The following is a 17,502-nucleotide window of genomic DNA, read 5'->3' as shown; positions in this document are numbered from 1 at the left end:
GGGTCGGCATCTTAAATGGACGGCCACAAAGTGGAGATGGAATTTGGGGCTATGAGATGAAGGTTAGAAACTGAAACCTTGAGTGCAGGAGATATATGAAGCTGACTGCATTGAGATCTGGAGTGGTTGCGGTTGGATCAAGGTGGCACGGGAAGTCTATATATGTCTAGGGGACGGGGGGGGGAATTTGGTGTTTGTCATCTGAAAGTGAGGAAGAGAGAAAACAATGATGAAAAACATGGATTGGGATACAGTTGGAAGATAGGGTAAGGGTGTAGGGAATCTGGGGCTCAGTGTAACAGGATCAGCCTGTTTGTGGTGGATAATAATCAGTAAATTAAGCGGTACTCTTCCAGGCCATAAAGCGGACATTTGATAAGAAGACGGTGGAGGTTTACGAGATGTTCAAGGAAGAGCTGGATCTGGTAAACAAGGAGCTGGGAAAGAAGATCCCTACCGTGCCCCGGCACATGTGCCGATATGCCGGACAAGCACACTGGGTCCGCTTCCTAAGGCGCCGCATTGACAGAGCTATGGAGGTAAGGGCCATGAGAAGTAGCTCCACGTGGGCAGGAACCTGATGAAGCAGCTGGATTCATACAACCTCAGTAGCCCTGCTAAAAGACACATTATTCCCGCCAGAACGGTCTTTCAACACAAAATAATGTGTATATATATATGCATTGATGTTAATATCTTATGCGACAGACTATTCTCAAACACTTGTTTCAATGCTCCCTTTGCCCAGTGTCTGTCTAATGCCCACTTCATGCCACGTACCGGTGCCGGTGAGGAGAGCATGCAGGAGTACCAGCAGCTGGCGCAGAAGCTGGATGAATTGGTGAGAAAGATCTTCACAGAATGGTCCCAAGCAGCAGACAAGCAGGCGCTGAAGCGGCTGGACACCCCGCTCATGGCCCGCAGCCAGGAGAAGGTCGGCATGCTGGACCTAAACTTCGACAAGTACGTCCACGGTCATCTACTGACCTCCCCCGCCCAGGCATGGGCGCTTGTCTATGAGCTGGGACAGTAGGCTTCTGTATCACTGTCTGTTATTTAATGGTGGTTCTGTCACATTAAATTATTTTTAGCAATTTTCCCAGAAATCAGGACAACCATAAGATATAGGAAGGGAACGGGGTTAACGGGGAGTACGTGTCAAAAGTCACGGAAAAATGGAAACTTCTACTATTTTTCTAGCAAATACATCAGTTGTTGGGTAACGCGGCTTATGTAAAGCTCCTCAAGCCATATGTGAGCCAAGCTAGACACGTCCACCACATGTTGGGGAGAACCAAGACAGTATGGCCCCAGGGGGCATTTCTCCACTCATGGCAATCTGGACTTGTGTCCACACTAGCTCGCCCAGCTACCTCAGCTATAAGGAAACATTTGTGGGTGACAGCTCAAGAACAGACCAATCCGCCATGTTCACCAGTGTAAGAATGTCGAGTTGGGGAGAGTGAGCATAGTCTGATAGTGTCTGATCTAAGTGGTAACCTCACCACTAACCTAGACCTAGTGGCCCTATTCACACAAGTTCCATTCTTGTTGATTTGACCAAGGTGGCTCAAAGTGAATCTGAAGGCCACCTTGACTTTAGTTGGACTAGACCTACCTTAGCCTATCTTGGCTGCGATCTTGTAGTGAGGTTCATGGCCTTTAAGTGGTGAAGTTGCCTTTATATCCATATCCAACTTGTCGCTGAACCAGCGTGCGTTCCTTCTTCAGGAGTCTGCTCAAGTTGTTTGTTGAGATTCACTACTGGGAACGGCTCCAGTTCGAGATCCCCCACTACCTGGTGGAGATTTATCAGAAGAAGGAAGATCTCCGGAACCTGCGGGAGAATGTACTTCTGGTGGTCAGGGCATACAACAGGTAGGACACACTGGGTCATTGTTATCATAACAGGAGCTGGATCCCGCCAGCTTCCGTAGCCTGTGTGCTTAATGGTCTCCGGCTCAGTGTCTTCAGTCTCCAGGTGGAGCAGCGTTTGGTCACGTCCCCTCCCCACGCATTTTATACTAATTCCTGCCCAGGCCACGCCCACTCCCCACCCACTTCAGAGTCCAGCTGTGGCTAGTCCTGCATCTATGGATGGTCAGCCCCACCCCCTTATAAAAGCCACACCCCATCGCTCCATTAAGTAGCTGAGATCTGAGTACCGAGTGTGTGGACGGGCAGACCCTTTGTCAGCGTTTATCTCCTTTACAGTCAAAAGAACAAAGTATCCCCCATGTCTGTTTAATTGTTTAGGATTATAGCAGCGCTGTCCCCCGAGGAGCGGAGCTTGTTCAGGGAGAGAATACGCTTCTTGGATAAAAAAGTCCAGCCTGGTCTCACCAAACTGCACTGGTCATCCAAGGGGACGCCGAACGTCTTCATAAACGAGTGTCTGATGCACGCAAGCAAGGTAAGGGCAGGAGCGCACCACCGTACAATCATCATTCTGGGGGAGACAGCCTGCGTAGTCCAGAACGATATATCTTTCTCCTCTCTTCTTCATAACAGGGAACCACCTCTGCTCAGGGCAGCTGGCCAAGAACTACCCCCAGTAGGACAACTTACCTTTCTGTAGGGCAGTTAGCTGAGCGGGGAGAAGTTACCTCTCTGTAGGGCAGTTAGCTGAGTGGGGAGAAGTTACCTCTCTGTAGGGCAGTTAGCTGAGTGGGGAGAAGTTACCTCTCTGTAGGGCAGTTAGCTGAGCGGGGAGAACTTCCCTCTCTGTAGGGCAGTTAGCTGAACGGGGAGAACTTCCCTCTCTGTAGGGCAGTTAGCTGAGCGGGGAGAAGTTACCTCTCTGTAGGGCAGTTAGCTGAACGGGGAGAACTTCCCTCTCTGTAGGGCAGTTAGCTGAGCGGGGAGAAGTTACCTCTCTGTAGGGCAGTTAGCTGAGCGGGGAGAAGTTACCTCTCTGTAGGGCAGTTAGCTGAGCGGGGAGAAGTTACCTCTCTGTAGGGCAGTTAGCTGAGCGGGGAGAACTTCCCTCTCTGTAGGGCAGTTAGCTGAGCGGGGAGAAGTTACCTCTCTGTAGGGCAGTTAGCTGAGCGGGGAGAAGTTACCTCTCTGTAGGGCAGTTAGCTGAGCGGGGAGAAGTTACCTCTCTGTAGGGCAGTTAGCTGAGCGGGGAGAAGTTACCTCTCTGTAGGGCAGTTAGCTGAGCGGGGAGAACTTCCCTCTCTGTAGGGCAGTTGGTTTTGTGGGGAAATTCACCTCCCCTTTAATAGATCAGCTTGGGTGGGTTGACTTGCCCCATGTGTATGAGAGTCACGAAGCCCTAACACCGTTACCTTCCTTGATCTACAGATCCAGCAGATTGTGGATAATTTCAAGCTTTCCAACCTGAACATCACCCGCTGCGCGCGGCTGATCAGCGAAACGCTGCTGCTCCACGTTGACGGAAAGAGGGTCTTCAGAGATCTAGAGTTCCAGGAAGTACAGGAGGAACACCGGAGGAGCGCCCAGAGCCGGCTGCAGAACCTCCACGAGGAGATCTGCAAGGTCATGAGGTCCACTTATGAAGTCTTCAAAGCCGATGGACCTGAGGTGCAAGTTATGGGTGTTTCTTTCACTGTCTGTGTTAAGAGCTCAGGTTTGGGAGTAGAGCCACCAACGTTAGCACGTCCGTAATGTGGATTCATTGCCCACACTGTACCCTGTTTTCGGGGGAATTAATTTAACTATTAACAAAAATATCCACTGTCTGCCCCTACGCTTTGGGGTGGAGTGAGAACATACTATACGTCAGTGTACCCCAGCTCTGACCGGTCAGTCTTCGCAGATCCAGCAACACTGGATGAATTACACTGAGAAGATGGATCGACTGGTGGAAGAAGCCTTCAGACTGAACATCAAATGGTCTCTTCAGGAGCTTTCAAAAGCCATCAACGGGGATAGCAAAACCACACAAAGCCCCCTGTTCAGGGTTATGGTCATACTGCAAAACGACTTCCCCGGAGCAACTGCCGAGGTAAATGAGGAGTAGCAGCAGACGTGTGCGCACATCAGGTGGAATCCACCGTGCCCCGGTGTCATTCCCCTGCTTCCTTCCAGGTCTCCAGGAGGTGTTTTCTCACCTGTTACTTTATCTATTTGCCCCATAGGTGGAGTTCTCCCCTACCCTACTGCAGCTTGCGAACATCGTGAACAGCGTCTGCAGTGAGATCTTCACCACGGTGTCCTGTTTTAAGAGGCTGCCGGATATACTGACCTGGAAGAAATCCCAGAGGGACCCTATACACAGCATTGTGGGTAAGAACCACATAAATGCATACAGCATACATATATATGCAACTTCACACATGGGAAGATCCAGGTACCCTTATGTTCTGTATATGTCCTCCTATACAGGGGTACACCATATGTACCCCTATATACATTATGTCTCAGGAAATTACTTTTGGGGAACTCGATGGACAGAGTGACCTCCTCGTTAGGTTGTCTGGGGTGTTTTCAGTGAGTTGGGCCATAAATAAGAACCTGAACTGATTATTTTTGCTCCTGCAAAAAAAAGGTTTGCTGAGAATTCTAGATCTTTGGGTTGTTATTGAAAAAAGGTATTGGAATATAGCTTCCTTCTCATTCTATAGAGAGAGACGAGGAAATAAAGAAGATCCAGGCTCAGATCAGCGGGGGTATGTCTGCCAACGCGGCCCTTCTGCAGGCATACCTAAAAACCTGGGACCCATTCAAGATGATCTGGGAGTTGAATAAGGATATGCTAATTCGCCGCTATCAGCGCCTCAACCCAATGGTTTCTTCCTTTGATGCTGACATTGGTCGGTAAGATATCAACTAGTGAGGTGACGCTCTCGCCTCCAAATCAGTTTCAACTATATGTATCTTCCAGCACTCCCTCTCGCTCAGTTAAGCACGGGTCCTCTCTTTCCTCTCCAGTGGACTGGGTTTCCTCCACGTCTCTGACACGGGTCCTCTCCTTCCCCTCCAGTAGACTGGGTTTCCTCTGTGTCTCTGACACGGGTCCTCTCCTTCCCCTCCATTAGACTGGGTTTCCTCCACGTCTCTGACACGGGTCCTCTCCTTCCCCTCCAGTAGACTGGGTTTCCTCTGTGTCTCTGACACGGGTCCTCTCCTTCCCCTCCAGTAGACTGGGTTTCCTCTGTGTCTCTGACACGGGTCCTTTCCTTCCCCTCCAGTAGACTGGGTTTCCTCTGTGTCTCTGGCAGACACGGGTCCTCTCCTACCCTCCAGTAGACTGGGTTTCCTCTGTGTCTCTGACACGTGTCCTCTCCTTCCCCTCCAGTAGACTGGGTTTCCTCTGTGTCTCTGGCAGACACGGGTCCTCTCCTTCCCCTCCATTAGACTGGGTTTCCTCTGTGTCTCTGACACGTGTCCTCTCCTACCCCTCCAGTAGACTGGGTTTCCTCTGTGTCTCTGACACGGGTCCTCTCCTTCCCCTCCATTAGACTGGGTTTCCTCTGTGTCTCTGACACGGGTCCTCTCCTTCCCCTCCAGTAGACCGGGTTTCCTAACGAGCAGTTGTGTTACAGGTACACGGAGCTTGCCAACAACGTTCAGAAGCAGGAGACGGTGCAGACCATCCAGTTTGTGTTGCTGGACTGCAGTCACCTGAAATATGCCCTGGTCCAACACTGCCACGAGTGGCAGAACAAGTTCACTGATCTTCTGAGGCACATGGCGACCGAGAAACTCATGGAACTGCACTCGTACCTGAAAGACAATGCAGACAAGTGAGTTGTAAAGTGCCAGTATTATAGCTTCCCTTTCCTAATATATCATCCATATATCTGCGACCTTACAAGAAATGGCCAAAATCAAACTTTGGCCGACAAAAAGCCTGCTGCCCAAAGCTCGTCTCCTATGTTTAAGGTACCCCCTGTGCTTTCAAATGAAATAACAAGATCAATCTGTAAAGCAGCCATGTAATAATAATTAGTGTTCCCGCCGCTTCAACAGAATGTTACATATTTCCTTATCTTTATTACGGTAACTTCCTCCCGGTTCTCCTCCTCTCAGAGTTCTGCAGCCTCCCCAAACTTTGGAGGAGCTGGCTCGCAGTCTAGAGCTCTATGATACCCTGCAGGGGGACCTTTCCAAGCTGGAGGGACAGATCATGCCCATCCACGAGCAGTTTGCCATTCTGGAGAAGTATGAAGTTGTAGTAGAAGAGAATGTAAGTTATCTTTAATTCCCAAGGACTGACTCTGATGTACTTGTTTTTCCCGTTAAATGTGTTAATTAGGGGATAATGGACATCTATTCTGTCACCTCAGGTTCTGCAGACGCTGAGCTCCTTGAACGGAGCGTGGCTGTCCTTCCAGCAGAGTCTCGTAGACGGGGAGTCCATGCTGAAGAAGTACAAGGAGAGGTTCAAGAACAGCCTGATCCACACGGCTGAGGAGTTCAAGAAGAAGACCCGCTCAATGCTGGAGGAGTTTTCTGGCAGTGGTAGGTGGCCCTGTCTATGTCTGCCTTTTGGGTCTGTGACACTTCCAGCAGATGAAGACTGAGAGAGACCCATGATCTCATCATCTCTTCCCACATTATGTTATCCCAAGCAGAAGCACCCCCAGTCCTTGTTGCTCTGCTCTTATTGTAGAGACGGATAATACATGTGTAGCTTTTTACTCAGGTCCGTTCTCCAGCTCGGTGGGCTGTGACCTTGCCTTGGAGCAGATCGGTATGACCCGTCAAACAATGAACACATTGAAGGAGGAGGAGAACAGCATCCGCTCTGGACTCGGCATGTTCAAGATCGAGCAGCCAGCGTCCAAAGACCTACAGGCCCTGGAAAAGGTGAGGGAATTAAATGGACAATTAGCTGGAACGATCAAGCAACCCAAAGTCTCCATCCAAAGCCCACCACCCGCTTCCTTTCTTCGTCTGGTTCTCTGCCTTTCCTTTCATCCCTTATGTTTGTGTCCACTCCTCCTCTGCACTCTCCTGCCTTCCTCATGCCTATTAATTCCCCCAGGACCTGGACTCCATCCAGTTGGTATGGGAGGCCACCCAGGAGTGGAAAGAGCACTGGGGTGAGTGGAAGTCTGGCCGCTTCCTCACCCTGAAAACCGAGGTTATGGAGAACACGGCACAGGGCCTGTACAGGAGACTGACCAAACTGAGCAGGGAGCTGAAGGTTAGTCATACTCTGTACCACTATATATACGATCACGAAGAGCCTCAGCTGATTAACTGCTGGTATATATTCACAAGGTCTGCATATCATATGTTGTGGCCACCTAAATACACCTAGAACATTGCAGACTCTTATACAAAGTGAGTAAAAGAACAATTCTCCACCGAAAGTCAATCATAAAACAGCCAAACCTAATGTAGGTATCAGCTGTACATAATGTCCAAGTGGGACACCCCTAGTTTGATTGACTGAGTGGCCTGTAACATGTAACAGGCATGTAAATATGTAACACGTAAACTAGTGAGCGGTCCCCTTTGTATCAGCAGACCCCCATTGCAGGTAATTCACATCATTACTGCTCCCTTCTGACAGGATAAAAACTGGGAGGTGGTGGAGACCTCGAGGGTCCGTATCGACCATTTCAAGAGAACCATGCCCCTTATTTCCGATTTAAGGAACCCAGCACTTCGCGAGAGGTAAGAACCGCACGGAAGCGTCAATATGGCGTACGAACAGGTGGGCTCCCTCCTAGGGACTTGTTTAGGAGTCACCCTAATATATGTATTCATTCCGCCAAGCGAAAAAAAGTTGGGAGGACAAGCCTCTAGACGACAAGAAACGGGTGAAAAGATTTGGGAGACGGTAGGATCGATCCACTAAGTCGTGGAGCTTATGAGTTGCCTTCTAGCCAGCACCCTCCGGTACATAGCAGGGAAGTTGAGGGAAAATACATTAGTCTATCGAGATTACTGAGCGTGCCCCTAAATACTCAAAGCCTTCTCAGTACCTGCAGTCACATCCTCCCGTGACAGTGGATTCCAGAACTTTAAAGCCTTCACTGTAAAGACCATCCTTCTATGGCCTCTCTCATCTTCAAAGATGGCCGCTTGTTATCTGCTGTGTCTGTGGGGTGAAGATTCTTCTTGGAGCTGCCTACAGACCCTGAATATATTTGTCATTCGTTAGGGTCTCATTTAGCGAATCCCTCATCATTACCCTTTTTCGTTGTGAAGCTCTTCATTGTACTCTCTGATTTAATGACATCTTTCTTGGTTCCCAAAGTTCTGAATGAGACCCGATGTGGTATTATAATAGCGCTTGGATTTTCTTCTAACCTAGAACCTTCAGCACCAGCGATCATTCCCTTGTCTAGGGCCGACCAGCCATTGTCTACAACGTATCTAATATGTTTCATTTTTTTTTTTTGAAGTTTTGGAATTTAACGATGTACAAAAATCCACAGGCACTGGAATCAAGTCAAGAAGGAGACACAAGGGACGTTTGACCATACAGCCGAGGACTTCACGCTGGAGAAAATTGTGGCGCTCGGACTAGATCAGCACGTGGAGAAGATCAGCGAGATATCCACCGCCGCCACGAAGGAGCTGTCCATCGAAGAGGTGACGTTAGCCCTAACTGTTCTCCATCCTGAAAACTCCTTGGACTGAATGTCTATCATCTTGAGCCCACTTTAGGCTTGGGAGGTCCTAACGTCAGCTGTGGGTTCTCAGATGGGCCTCACAGAATAACCAACTTAAATATAATGTCCGCAGGATGGACCTTCTGACCATTGAAAGCATAAGTGCTGTATTTTTCCTTTATTTTACTCGTTTAGTCTGGACGGCGAGGTTATTTAATGTGGGAACGTTTGGAAACCTCACCAATAATTCATACTTTCAGGCCCTTGAGCATATCTCGAAGACCTGGGAGGTGACCGCGCTGGACCTCGTGCCGCACAAAGACAAAGGCCACCATCGGCTGAGGTGAGTCAACACTGTGGGTTTTTTACGTGTTCACGAAAAAACAGGACAAATGCAGATTAAAATATAATAATAAAATGATTTACTATAGAAACCTGGAATCTGCCAGCAGATCGGCCCCATTCGGCCCCCGTCTAGTCGCCCGTTTCTCCTGCTGTAAAGACTCAAACCTTAATCAGGAGCCCTATGCCTATCCCATGCATGTTTACATTCCCTCACTGTATAAATCTCTACCACATCTGCTGGGAGGCTGTTCCGCATACCTACCACCCTCTCAATAAAGTAAAAAATGCTTAAACATAGTCATTGAGTTTATTCCGTCCCTTCAAACAGAGGGACCGATGAAGTCTTCCAGGCGTTAGAAGACAACCAAGTTAGTCTCTCCACCATGAAGGCGTCCCCTTTTGTGAAGGCCTTCGAGCACGACGTGGACAGATGGGAGCGCTGCCTGTCTCACATCCTGGAGGTCACAGAGATGATTCTTACAGTACAGAGGCAGTGGCTGTACCTAGAGGTGAGTAAAAACTGCCCAAATGCCCCACACGCGCCCAAAATGCCCAGGAGAAATCCAGTAACGTAAGACACGCCAAGCCGTCCGTGAGAGACTTCTTCTGACGCCTAATGCTTCTTCCAGAACATCTTCCTGGGTGAGGACATCAGGAAGCAGTTGCCCCAAGAGTCAGCAGAATTTGATGAGATAAATATGAGTTGGAAAACAATAATGAATCGATTGGACAAGGATAACAACGCCCTGCGCGGCACCCATCACCCAGGTATTCAAGGGCCAAGGGTTAGAGAGTGGCACAGGCGGAGGTGGATCCACAGCCGCCGCTCGGTCCGTGAGATTGTAATACAGAATGATCAAAGTTAATCATCTACAGTAAGACCCAGGGTCAAGCTAACGGCATTCTACCATCTTTTAATTGTCACTTTTATCATTCCAAAGGACTTCTGGAGAAGCTGGGTGAAATGAACAGTGTCTTAGAAGGAATACAGAAGTCTCTGGATATGTACCTGGAGACCAAACGTCACATCTTCCCCAGGTTCTACTTCTTGTCCAACGACGACCTGCTTGAGATCTTGGGTCAGTCGCGGAACCCTGACGCCGTCCAGCCACATCTTAAGAAGTGCTTTGACAACATTAAGTCGCTGAAGATCCAGAAGGTAGTCTTCCTTTGGTGTTGGTGGCTAGAACATCGGACGCAATCGCTTAACTGAATTATATCTCGGTGCGATGATACGGAATCTTGGTGGCTTCTTCGTTCAAATCCGGACAGGGTCACAATAAAAAATGGGTGTAAAAGGGGAACGCTCGCATGACTACGCCGGGTGCTTTCGCATAGATACTGTCTTCACCTGTTGTTTCTCCGTCCCAATGGTAGGTTGGAATCGGCAGCAAGTCTGAAGCAGCGGGCATGTACTCGGCTGAGGGGGAGTACGTGGAGTTCACACACCCGGTGCTGCTGGAGGGTCCCGTGGAGGTAAGAGAGGGCACCGTTTTTCTGGACTTTATACCGCGTGGCACAGAACGCCGCTCACGTTGCCGACGTCTTGCAGGCCTGGCTGTGCGATGTTGAAAGGACCATGCGCTGGACGTTAAAAGACCTCCTCAGAAACTGCAGGCTGGCCCTCAAGAAGATGAGCAGCAAGAGGGATAAGTGGGTGAAGGAGTGGGCAGGACAGGTGAGTGGAAGAAGAGGAGACACAAACAACATAGCTTGTGTCTGAAGCCTTGGGCAGTAGGGGCAATCGAGCCTCGGCACACTTTGCTGGCACAGAACTCTTTAGCACCTGCAACCCTCGGAGGTCTTCTCATCACTTTCCCCCTCTATTTCACATACCGTAGGTCTGTCTGTCTCCTCACATCCTCCCGCACCCCTACAGCCTGTTCTCACGGGCTTTATTCATCCTTGATCTTCTCCACCCCAGGCGCTGATAACTTCTAGTCAAATCCAGTGGACCTCAGATGTCACCAGATCTCTGATATCAGCCAAGGAACGCGCGGACAAGAAGATACTCAAGATCATGAAGAAAAAGCAGGTGGGTTATACGTCCCGATGATCGCACCTCACGGGCTTCTGTGACATCGGTGGAGGTGAATCTCATAAAATATGGGAAATGTGGAGAAGATGTCGCGTTTTACATAAGTAGATACAATTCTTCAAGGAATGGAAAGTTAGCGGCTGGAGAACACCTTCTAATGGTTTCCAAAACCCCCTACAGGTGTCCATGCTCAACAAGTACTCCGAAGCCATCCGTGGCATCCTGACCAAAATCCTGCGTCTGAAGCTCGTGGCCCTGGTCACGGTGGAAGTCCACGCCAGGGACGTCATTGACAAAATGCTGAAGAGCGGCTGCATGGACGTGGCTTCATTCGAGTGGCTTAGCCAGCTGCGTCTCTACTGGGACAAGGTCAGTCTAGAACCTTAGAACCCCAGGTGGACCTGCTGTATTATATTATTGTTACATAAGATTATTATTATTATTATTATTATAAATTGTTTGTATGTTCTTTTTGTGAATATTACACTCATTAATGCTTCTGTCGCTCTCAGGATCTCGACGACTGTCTCATTCGACAGACTAATACTCAGTTCCAGTATGGCTACGAGTATCTGGGGAACTCGGGCCGTCTCGTGATCACTCCTCTAACAGACAGGTACCTGACCCTCCCGCTGCTTGAAATATTCATCTTGTTTCATTGGTTCCTGGTATTTTCAATCCGCCATCGCTGTCAGTCATGTGATATTTTTGGGCGACTCCCCTTTCTCAAACACCACACTGACCTGATGCTTTATGGCGATGCTAATGAAGTCCGTTCCTCCATAGACTTTCAATAGGCAGAGTGTCTGACAGGGTGATTACGACCGAGCTATTCTAGTGTTTCTCACAGGGAGTATCCTAAGGAGTCAGGCCTAATATGGAGCTGCCTGGTTTAAAAAAGGAAATATATTTAATTCTTACTAGGAATATTTTTTTTCCCCAGCTCAAACATAAAAATAATATATATTTTTTAAACCGATACTGTTTTTTATGGATTTCGTATATACGCAGATGTTATTGCACCTTGTTACGTTTTTCAGTGAGACATCTCTTCCCATGCACCATTTTGTCTTGCCCAGATGTTACATGACCCTCACCACCGCTCTTCACCTGCACCGAGGGGGCTCTCCGAAGGGGCCAGCAGGCACGGGTAAAACCGAGACGGTGAAGGACTTGGGTAAAGCCCTGGGGATGTATGTCATCGTGGTGAACTGCTCCGAAGGGCTCGATTTTAAATCCATGGGCAGGATGTTCTCCGGCTTGGCTCAGGTGAGGACCCGTCATGTCCTGGCTTCCATACCCAGCATTCCCTTATTTCCTCGCCAGCCTCTCACCCGGTTCACCTTTCCTCTAGACTGGAGCCTGGGGCTGCTTTGATGAGTTTAATCGCATCAATATTGAGGTCCTGTCCGTGGTCGCCCAGCAGATCCTGTCCATCTTGTCCGCCCTCTCTGCCAACGTAACCCGGTTTATTTTTGAGGGTCGAGAAATCAAGCTGGTGTGGTCCTGCGGCATCTTCATCACCATGAATCCAGGTGAGAGCCCCGTGTCCGAATGACACAAACCGGTTACTCTGACTGTGACTGAACTAAGAGAAGAATCCAGGGGTTCTAAATCATTGTAATAATCACATTAAATTCCTCCAACAGAATGTAATAATAATAATAACAATAATAATAGTGATAATAATGCATCTAGCATAGCTAAAGATCATGTGATATTTCGGGTGATTTTCCGGCTTAAACCACACATTGAGCTGATGCTCTATGACAATGCTAATGAAGTCCGATCCTCCATAGACTTTCATTAGCCAGAGAGTCCGGCTGGGTGACTAAGACTGAGCCATTCTATTGTTTCAGGCAGTATGATTTGGAGTCAGGGTGTTTGTCTAGTAGATTGGGGCTCAGATAACAGAGCGAGAACTCTTTTTTATTTATGAAAAGTTATTTTTAATCTGATTGGAATGGTGCAAATTTCTCTTTAATAAAATAACATGATATACACAGTGTAGTCTGTATACATTTGGCTACCTATAAATCAGTATTAATTCATATTTTAGTTGCTAAATTTGCATCCCTTGGCGCAGCAGCTGAGTGCAGACCGATATTCGTAAGATAAACAAAATTGTTAGTATTTCAAGCACAAAGATGTCGCTTTGCCCTCATGTCACTTTGCCCTCCTGTCGCTTTGCCCTCCTGTCGCTTTGCCCTCCTGTCGCTTTGCCCTCATGTCGCTTTGCCCTACAGGTTACGCCGGGCGGACGGAACTACCCGATAACCTGAAGTCCATGTTCAGACCCATCTCCATGGTGGTACCAGATTCAACACTCATCGCCGAGATCATCCTATTTGGGGAAGGATTTAACAACTGCAAGGTGACAGCATGGACTTCTAACCGGAACTCTGCTTACATTTCATCTTCTGTTGGCGGAAGTGTTCTTCTCGTTGGCCGACTGAAGACCGCCGGCCGGAGGTCCCCTTCAAACCATGTCTTTGTATTTATATATGCGCTCTTATCTCGTAGCTCCTGGCCAAGAAGGTCTACACCCTGTACTCTCTGGCCATGCAGCAGCTCTCCAAGCAAGACCATTACGACTTCGGTCTCCGAGCTCTGACGTCACTGCTCCGCTACGCTGGCCGAAAGCGCAGGCTGCAAGCGGACCTTTCCGACGAGGAGGTGAGAGGTGGTTCGGGGAAGTCTTTCATTAGGTAGGAAGGGTCAGGCCTCCATCTTCAGGGCTTGTGTCCATGTCTCACGGAGGTCAAAGGCTGACATCACCCTGCACCCTTCTCCAAACTTCTAGGGTGTGGGTGGCCAACTCATAGCTCTTTCTCTGTAGGTTCTGATCATGTCTATGAAGGACATGAATGTCGCGAAGCTGACCTCGGCGGACCTGCCTTTGTTCAACGGCATCATGCAGGACCTGTTCCCTGGGATCGAGGCGCCTTCTGTCAACTATGGCAATGTATGCAATATTACATCATCATCATTTCTTTGCCATCTGGTTATAGAGATGGGGATATGGATGTGCATAGGCAGAAGATTTCTTAAAGGTCTAGTCCTCCCCCTTTACAACCGTCTTTCTTCCCGTCCGTGTAACTAATTAGTCCTCCCCGTGTCGTCTCGTTTCAGCTGCGGGAGCAGATTGAGCGGGAGCTGAGAAGTTCTGGCATGCAGGTCACCCCTTTCGCCGTCACCAAAGTTACCCAGCTGTACGAGACCAAGACCTCCCGTCACTCCTGCATGATCGTGGGGAGGACCTGCAGCGGCAAGACAACCACCTGGCGCTGCCTGCAGAAGACGCTCTCTGCCCTCCACCGGAGCGGTGACACCAACTACAACCTTGTGCGGGTGAGAATGAAGAAGTGGCGCCTGATGGCTAAACAGCGCCACTTGGGTTACGTTGTAAGGAGGTTCCATGTTATAAGCTCGGTTCTACTGCACGCTGATACGTCTCCATGCGCTAGAATGGATCCATAATACATGTTGAGGTTGGGTTAGGACTAGGCTTGGTTTGAATTATAGCCCACAGGACAATGTGTAGAGCAAATACTCCTTGTTATGAAACTCTCTGATTGGTTAATTGTCTGATTATTATCTGCTCAGGATTTTCCACTAAACCCCAAGGCGGTATCGTTGGGAGAGCTGTATGGAGAATACGATCTTACAACCAATGAATGGACAGATGGAGTCCTATCCAGTCTTATGAGGACAGCATGCGCAGGTACATATTAGGCAGCCTAAGATATCTGTCCCCTGTATATACAGAGAGAGCGCAGCCCGAGCTATCTGTCCCCTGTATATACAGAGAGAGCGCGGCCCGAGCTATCTGTCCCCTGTATATACAGAGAGAGCGCGGCCCGAGCTATCTGTCCCCTGTATATACAGAGAGAGCGCAGCCCGAGCTATCTGTCCCCTGTATATACAGAGAGAGCGCGGCCCGAGCTATCTGTCCCCTGTATATACAGAGAGAGCGCAGCCCGAGCTATCTGTCCCCTGTATATACAGAGAGAGCGCAGCCCGAGCTATCTGTCCCCTGTATATACAGAGAGAGCGCGGCCCGAGCTATCTGTCCCCTGTATATACAGAGAGAGCGCGGCCCGAGCTATCTGTCCCCTGTATATACAGAGAGAGCGCGGCCCGAGCTATCTGTCCCCTGTATATACAGAGAGAGCTCGGCCCGAGCTATCTGTCCCCTGTATATACAGAGAGAGCGCGGCCCGAGCTATCTGTCCCCTGTATATACAGAGAGAGCGCAGCCCGAGCTATCTGTCCCCTGTATATACAGAGAGAGCGCGGCCCGAGCTATCTGTCCCCTGTATATACAGAGAGAGCGCAGCCCGAGCTATCTGTCCCCTGTATATACAGAGAGAGCGCGGCCCGAGCTATCTGTCCCCTGTATATACAGAGAGAGCGCGGCCCGAGCTATCTGTCCCCTGTATATACAGAGAGAGCGCGGCCCGAGCTATCTGTCCCCTGTATATACAGAGAGAGCGCAGCCCGAGCTATCTGTCCCCTGTATATACAGAGAGAGCGCGGCCCGAGCTATCTGTCCCCTGTATATACAGAGAGAGCGCGGCCCGAGCTATCTGTCCCCTGTATATACAGAGAGAGCGCGGCCCGAGCTATCTGTCCCCTGTATATACAGAGAGAGCGCAGCCCGAGCTATCTGTCCCCTGTATATACAGAGAGAGCGCAGCCCGAGCTATCTGTCCCCTGTATATACAGAGAGAGCGCGGCCCGAGCTATCTGTCCCCTGTATATACAGAGAGAGCGCGGCCCGAGCTATCTGTCCCCTGTATATACAGAGAGAGCGCGGCCCGAGCTATCTGTCCCCTGTATACACAGAGATATCTGTGAATAATACGTCCTACCTGTAAAGCTGACAATCTATTGTTATGTTCTGTTTGTAAGATGACCGTCCGGATGAGAAGTGGATTGTGTTTGATGGCCCCGTTGACACTCTGTGGATTGAGAGCATGAACTCCGTGATGGATGATAATAAAGTTCTGACTCTGATCAATGGAGAGCGGATAGCCCTGCCGGAACAGGTAGTTATCGCCTTCCACCCGTAGAGTGGAGATAAAATTCAGTCTCCCATGTGTTTGTCTCCTTTCAGATCTTGGGGGCCCCTAGGCACTAAAATCTCATGGATTTGCTAAACGGCCCTTTGCTTCCTCACAGGTTTCCCTTGTGTTTGAAGTCTCCGATCTAGCCGTGGCCTCGCCTGCGACCGTTTCGCGATGCGGGATGGTGTACACAGACCATACCAGCCTGGGATGGAGGCCCTACGTGCGGTCATGGCTGGAGCAACGAAACAAGGTGTGAGGGGTAAAGAGAACAATAATTTGTTGACTTAATGGGATGGAAGAGATAAGGAGAAAAAACGAGCCGGTGGGGGAGTGTAGATGTAGTCTGCGTGACAAGGAAGCAAACATCAGGAGGAAGGCAGAAAGGGGCATTTAAACTCTTAAAGAGACATCAAACTGTTTAGAAAGCAACTTGGCCCGGGTAGCTCTCAGACAGTACAGGAGCCAGCGGTGTCCAAAAAGCAAAGACCGAGAACGCATTCCCGAAAAAGTCAGCCAGAAGATGGCACGAAGGTCAGTTAAGGGTGGTCTTCTTCTCAAATCCTAAGGAAACAAATCGGCAAACCTTAATTTAATTGTAAGTAAGGCTTGCTTAACCCCTTAATGACAAAGGCCGTACATGTACGGGCTCAAAATGCATTGTTTTCAATGGGTTTAGGGACCGCCCATTGTCCTTAAGGGGTTAATCGTGAAGAAGAACAAAGTTGGATGGCTCTGGAACGATGTGAAGGAATTCAAGAAAGCTTGGGATGTGAATAAAGATATCTTTATCGTATAGCAGTAAAAATGACTCAGAAGGGGTATTTGATTTATTTCTGTGGGCACTATGATCTAAACGGTGAAGGCCACCGGTACGTGAAGGTACTGGCCATGGGTTTGGGCAGAAGATGTTCTGTAATGGGGCCTGTGAACTCTGCGCTCATGTTTTGCAGGTGGAATCCGAGACTCTGCAGCGCATGTTCGATAAATACGTAGACGGAACGTTGGAGTTTAGGAAATTAAATTGTAAAGAGCTGGTTCCTCAGGAGGACACCTGTGGCGTCATCTCCCTGTGCAAGCTTTATGAGTCCCTGGCGACGGTGGAGAACGGGGTGAGTAGCGGGGACGCCATGACAGGGCTTCAGCTGCTGAGATCCGCGGTTTTCCGGACCTTTTTACCTTGTCTTATTTATTTTTTTGTGACAGGTGAATCCGTCCGACTCCGACAATTACAACCGGATGGCAGAGCTGTGGTTCGTGTTCTGTCTCGTGTGGTCGGTCTGTGCATCCGTGGACGAGGACGGACGGAGAAAGGTTGATAATTACCTGCGGGAGCTGGAGGGCAGCTTCCCAAGCAAGGTGAGAGAGAGAGAGAGTCCAACATGAGGGCAGGAGAGGACCCACATCACTGATATGGTTGACGGGTTGGTTGACGGGTGCGCTGCCACCTCCAGTCTGGTAGGAACCTTTTTATCGGTGGCCCAAGATTGTTTCACTATAAACCTTCCCCAAA

At 49.3% G+C, this 17,502-nt stretch overlaps 1 protein-coding gene across 1 annotated transcript in view; it reads left to right on the top strand.

Moving 5' to 3' along the window:
- The window catches only part of LOC149271843 (dynein axonemal heavy chain 2-like), a 53,096-nt gene that overhangs the window by 8,856 nt on the left and 26,738 nt on the right, over nucleotides 1-17,502 (top strand). The window contains exons 12-46 of the mRNA XM_089507085.1: nucleotides 357-539; nucleotides 749-963; nucleotides 1,732-1,878; nucleotides 2,257-2,413; nucleotides 3,307-3,552; nucleotides 3,788-3,970; nucleotides 4,104-4,251; nucleotides 4,590-4,782; nucleotides 5,511-5,711; nucleotides 5,998-6,154; nucleotides 6,255-6,429; nucleotides 6,614-6,777; nucleotides 6,956-7,117; nucleotides 7,490-7,593; nucleotides 8,361-8,517; nucleotides 8,798-8,880; nucleotides 9,211-9,391; nucleotides 9,512-9,650; nucleotides 9,824-10,041; nucleotides 10,260-10,358; nucleotides 10,435-10,560; nucleotides 10,807-10,917; nucleotides 11,101-11,289; nucleotides 11,433-11,536; nucleotides 12,000-12,189; nucleotides 12,275-12,455; nucleotides 13,167-13,294; nucleotides 13,444-13,596; nucleotides 13,760-13,885; nucleotides 14,053-14,271; nucleotides 14,527-14,644; nucleotides 15,835-15,971; nucleotides 16,105-16,242; nucleotides 16,943-17,101; nucleotides 17,196-17,348. Coding sequence (XP_089363211.1) covers nucleotides 357-539; nucleotides 749-963; nucleotides 1,732-1,878; nucleotides 2,257-2,413; nucleotides 3,307-3,552; nucleotides 3,788-3,970; nucleotides 4,104-4,251; nucleotides 4,590-4,782; nucleotides 5,511-5,711; nucleotides 5,998-6,154; nucleotides 6,255-6,429; nucleotides 6,614-6,777; nucleotides 6,956-7,117; nucleotides 7,490-7,593; nucleotides 8,361-8,517; nucleotides 8,798-8,880; nucleotides 9,211-9,391; nucleotides 9,512-9,650; nucleotides 9,824-10,041; nucleotides 10,260-10,358; nucleotides 10,435-10,560; nucleotides 10,807-10,917; nucleotides 11,101-11,289; nucleotides 11,433-11,536; nucleotides 12,000-12,189; nucleotides 12,275-12,455; nucleotides 13,167-13,294; nucleotides 13,444-13,596; nucleotides 13,760-13,885; nucleotides 14,053-14,271; nucleotides 14,527-14,644; nucleotides 15,835-15,971; nucleotides 16,105-16,242; nucleotides 16,943-17,101; nucleotides 17,196-17,348 — 5,544 coding nt within the window. The remainder of the gene's footprint in view (nucleotides 1-356; nucleotides 540-748; nucleotides 964-1,731; nucleotides 1,879-2,256; nucleotides 2,414-3,306; nucleotides 3,553-3,787; nucleotides 3,971-4,103; nucleotides 4,252-4,589; nucleotides 4,783-5,510; nucleotides 5,712-5,997; nucleotides 6,155-6,254; nucleotides 6,430-6,613; nucleotides 6,778-6,955; nucleotides 7,118-7,489; nucleotides 7,594-8,360; nucleotides 8,518-8,797; nucleotides 8,881-9,210; nucleotides 9,392-9,511; nucleotides 9,651-9,823; nucleotides 10,042-10,259; nucleotides 10,359-10,434; nucleotides 10,561-10,806; nucleotides 10,918-11,100; nucleotides 11,290-11,432; nucleotides 11,537-11,999; nucleotides 12,190-12,274; nucleotides 12,456-13,166; nucleotides 13,295-13,443; nucleotides 13,597-13,759; nucleotides 13,886-14,052; nucleotides 14,272-14,526; nucleotides 14,645-15,834; nucleotides 15,972-16,104; nucleotides 16,243-16,942; nucleotides 17,102-17,195; nucleotides 17,349-17,502) is intronic.

This window comes from Sceloporus occidentalis, unplaced genomic scaffold (genome assembly GCF_023333645.1).
Source record: "Sceloporus occidentalis isolate IW3139 unplaced genomic scaffold, rSceOcc1.0.p SCAF_456, whole genome shotgun sequence".
NCBI lineage: Eukaryota > Metazoa > Chordata > Lepidosauria > Squamata > Phrynosomatidae > Sceloporus > Sceloporus occidentalis.
The sequence above is the reverse complement of the archived record's forward strand: the minus strand, read 5'-3'. Positions and strand labels throughout refer to the sequence as shown.